General features: G+C 34.6%; 1 protein-coding gene across 1 annotated transcript; it reads left to right on the forward strand.

Annotated features, from left to right (window-relative positions):
* Positions 1-1,930: 1,930 nt before the first annotated feature.
* Positions 1,931-4,079, forward strand: tmem230b (transmembrane protein 230b). The gene is made up of 3 exons (XM_030142597.1): positions 1,931-2,288; positions 3,466-3,588; positions 3,697-4,079. The coding sequence occupies exons 1-3, from the start codon at positions 2,193-2,195 to the stop codon at positions 3,835-3,837; spliced, it is 360 nt and encodes a 119-aa protein (XP_029998457.1). The 5' UTR covers positions 1,931-2,192; the 3' UTR covers positions 3,838-4,079.
* Positions 4,080-4,386: the final 307 nt, after the last annotated feature.

Genomic DNA, 4,386 nt, shown 5'->3' on the forward strand with positions numbered 1-4,386 from the left:
TTCTCTGCAAGCTTAAAAGGCAACAGCAACTTATTATTACATGCTGCAAGCACATCGAATATGAATTCTCTTCATTACCACTCATGAAAAAACTATGCATTTCTACATTTTTATAACCTGTGAACATTTAGCTTTGAATGTAATGCGCAGCCCTGCCAGAACGCTCGGATCACAACAATGTACTTCTGTTTCCCTTCAGGGCTGCATCTATTTGAATTCTGCCAACAAGAGAGTCTATATTTGTTTGACAGTTCAATTCTCCCCAGAAAGGCAGGGCGATGTGAAAAATACACTAGAGAAAAGGGGAAAAGGACAATATACTGTACATACCACAGCGGCTTTAATTATTCATCCCAGAGGAATTGTCAGCAAATGTTATTTTTGCTTGTGTTTTGTCTTTCAGGGTCAGCCGTTGAGCAGGATATTGTGCATGACCAAAGAGGAGACACAGTCTTACAAAGATAATGTGGAAAACACGAATACTGTCAAGCTGCTCCCCATGAAAAGTAAATCACTCTATGAAAGGATGATAATGGAGGTGTCTTTTTTATTTTATCAAAATTAAATGTATACATTAAAGATTAAAGTATTGAATTTTAACAGCAATATCATGATGCTATCAAAAGAAGTAGTGACCTGGTGTCTTGCCTGGAAAAACTGGTATTGTGTTTGTTAAATTTCAATATGCACACAAAAGACTGTATCTTTGCCTGAAAAAGCCTGCGGATGGTCTCTCTGTTAGTGATTCAGCTTCTGCTCCATGAAATTGTATCAAAGCCTCCAGCCTGGACAGAAACTTTATCTCATGAGAGGAACATTTGGGACATTGTGATAATAAAGCTGGCCTGAGAGAGCACCTCAGGAAATGAGCATCTACACAAAGAGATGAATCTTGACACCAGAGTGACTGCTGAGACTGCTGCTCGCCGCCTGACCAGCATTCAGCAGCCCCCTCTTGTGGGATAAATAAAGTAGTACAAATCACCACCAAATTAACAAATACTACTTAAATACAAATGAATTCAGTGTCACCACATCCGCTGCGGAAAACATCAATTTATTCCTTAAAAAAAACCCAAAACTATTTGCTAAGCCGTTCAAGAGTTCCTTCCTTAAGAATTTTTGTGGTGCTGTGTTCATGTGTAAACATTTGCAGTCACAACCAAACCCATAATTATATCTGAGTTTATATAATCATGAATGTTACAAATATATGTTTAGTTATTATTCACTTTATATTTATTATTAACTATTTATCTTTTTCATTTACATCTTTTGGCCATAAACCAATGAATTTTCTTTTATGTAGTCTATTTGTTTGGACCTTACTTATTTGCAAATGATTATTACTTTCATCAATGTACTTTGATGATATTTTTTCTGTTTTATCATAATGTGACAAATGGAACGTGACAAAAAACATGTATGCACCTTAATGTTGTAGTTGTTTATGAGTTGTATATTGCTTAATATTAAAGATGCAACAATATTTAACTAGTTGATTAGCCATCAACTATTGAATTAATGACGAATTCTGGCAAATGATTTTTTTTTTTTTTAATTTGATTCATTTATTATTTATTTTTTGATTTCATTGCAGAACATCATTGTGGTATTTTACTGACTAAACAACTACTACATTTGTTTTTTTTATTTGATCAAACAAACAAACAAACAAACAAACAAACAAACAAACAAACAAACAAACAAATAAGATTAATTAACAGTGAAAATAAGCTTTGGTTGTAATCCTAATTAGTACATTAAGAGCGATTTTCATTTATGGCATTGTTTTCTTCCAAGATATTTATATATTTATGTTTCTTCTTTGATTTGAATTACTTTAATTTTGTTACTCGTAAAGTATTTATTATTTATTTATTTTACGATTCACACGAATGATCACTTGTTTGCGCAGGCGCAGAACAGACCGAAAGATTGAAAACACGGAAGAGCCCGTTAAAGGATTCATGCAGGAAATACCCGGTTATCCTCTGCCCTCTAAACTAGTTTAAACAGTTTGAAAAGGTCGTTCTTTCGATCCGGATATTGATTTTTCATTGGCTTTCACAGTGACAGTTTATTTATGATCCGGAACAATGGCTGCAGTGTAGATAATATTTATGTAAACGAGCTATTTTAGCCTCGTTGACGCTCTGAAAACATTGATTTAAGGCTCTTCTTCAGTTAAAATGCCTGCTCGTAACGTTGTGTCCAACGGGCTTCCCAACAGTAAGGTCAGATACTCCAGGTTAGCCTCTGATGATGACGGCTACATCGACTTACAGGTAAGAACACGGTAGGCTACGTGTTTACACTGTCAGACGTGTGTATGTTAAGCTAACATTATTTAGGGCTCCTTTGTTTGTACTTTCAGTCGATATAAAATTTCCCATAATGCATCTGATTTTTTTTCTTGGTACCAGTGATAGAAGAAGCATTCATTCTTTAAAGTATTAATACCACATGGAATTTACTCCAAATATCAAGTCCCTGTCAGTGTTTTACTATAATAGAGTATGTTTTGGGGTTAATTTTCCTTCCAGATTAATGTGTATGTTGCGTTTGACTATTGTAGGTGTTAATATAATTATAACTACTTTATTTACTTATATACTGGTTGGTTAATCTGGATCAATACATCATATTCTATAAAGTTATCAAATGTTTTTAGAGTCACTGTCCCAGGAGAACCACATATTTCTAAAGCAGCAACTATTCTTACAAACATGTTTATTCTACCTATATTATTTATTTATTTACCTTTATTTAACCAGGAAAACCTCATTGAGATTAAAAATCTCTTTTTCAAGAGTGTCCTGGCCAAGACAGGCAGCAGTACATTAAATAGTTTCAAACAGACACAAGCTTTCATTCATAAAAACTTACTATTCTTTCTTGAATCAGTAAATCTTACATGCACACTTGTCACTTATTACTATGTGTTATTTCTAGTCATTTTAACTATTTTTTGTAATATCTTTCTCTTTATTTTTCTATTGTATTTGATGCTTCTTTTCTTTTGCTGTTGCCACATTATCTTATCTTATCTTATCTTATCTTATCTTATCTTATCTTATCTTATCTTATCTATGTTAAGGGAATGCTTTCATTTTCTACATCCACACCCCCTCTTTTGAATCAGGGCACACAAGCTCCAACAGTATTCAGCTGCTTTACCACTGACCACAGACTATATGTGAAATGTGAATAATGTTAATCATTTTGTTGCAATGGCCCTTCAGTGCTCAATTAAAAACTGGAGAGTCCTTCTTTAGACTTCTTTCAGTAGGATGCTCACTACTGGAGAGTGGAAACACCTCACAGGCCCTGCAGTTATACACATGCTCTATCTCAGTGGTTTAGTTGTCATAATCTGGACCTTGTCAAATTACGCAAGCAAAGCCATTGAAACCCTGCTGTGTCAGAAAAAAACTGTCATTTAATATTTCTTGTCCTTTGCAGTTCAAAAGGAGCCCACCCAAAGTCCCATACAAAGCTATAGCATTAGCCACAGTCCTGTTCCTAATCGGCTCCCTGTTAATCATCATTGGCTCCCTTCTCCTGGCTGGATATTTTGGAGTCACTGTAAGTACTTTTACAACATAGCGCCGAGTTTTCACAGTCTTTTGCATTATAAACAATAGATTTACCTCAATGAATTAAATGATTCAACCTGTCTTTTCTGCCTTTTAGCATTCAGACAGAACTGTGCCTGTCCTTATCATTGGGATCCTTGTCTTCCTGCCTGGAATTTACCACCTACGAATTGCTTATTATGCATCAAAAGGCTACCCAGGCTACTCTTACGATGACATCCCCGACTTCGATGACTAACTTACCCTCAGCCACAGTCTTCCGTTATACTTGTAAATTGTGTGTACTCATTTTAAAACAGAGATATCCTTAAAGAAAATGAGGTTTAACAGTTTTGGAAAATATCTTGCATCTAATTTTTATTGATATTGTTTGATTTTTATTCAATGTAAAACTGCTGTCATAGCCAAATCAGTATTAGACATCGTTTTTGTATGTCTCTTTGGTTAGCTTGTTAAATAAAAACAACAGTAATTTGATCAGGTGTTCTCTGTTTTTATTTAGATCTTATGCTCATAGATAGACCCATATTTGCATAACTGATCATCCTGTTGTGATAAATGGTAACCATACAAACTCTCTATCTCTCTTTCAGTGTAGAGATAATATCTTGTGTCTCACAGCTGCTTAGAATTCAGTAAGATGGGGAACAAACACCAAAAGGCTTTGATTTGTCTGCTATAAAATATGTTAAATATACTGTAGAGCATGTTTTGCCCTGTAGTTAATTCTTCCTTAGAGGATTTCTTGTGATTAATGCCAATCCTTTTATCTCCGTATGGTTCATCT

Source organism: Sphaeramia orbicularis, chromosome 9, assembly GCF_902148855.1.
Source record: "Sphaeramia orbicularis chromosome 9, fSphaOr1.1, whole genome shotgun sequence".
Taxonomy (NCBI): Eukaryota; Metazoa; Chordata; class Actinopteri; order Kurtiformes; family Apogonidae; genus Sphaeramia; species Sphaeramia orbicularis.

Bases quoted from the DNA above. Each gene is read 5' to 3' on its own strand.
- tmem230b (XM_030142597.1), top strand. From the start codon at position 2,193: ATGCCTGCTCGTAACGTTGTGTCCAACGGGCTTCCCAACAGTAAGGTC. The intron at 2,289-3,465 runs GTAAGAACACGG...TGTCCTTTGCAG, and splicing joins ACGGCTACATCGACTTACAG to TTCAAAAGGAGCCCACCCAA. The intron at 3,589-3,696 runs GTAAGTACTTTT...TCTGCCTTTTAG, and splicing joins CTGGATATTTTGGAGTCACT to CATTCAGACAGAACTGTGCC.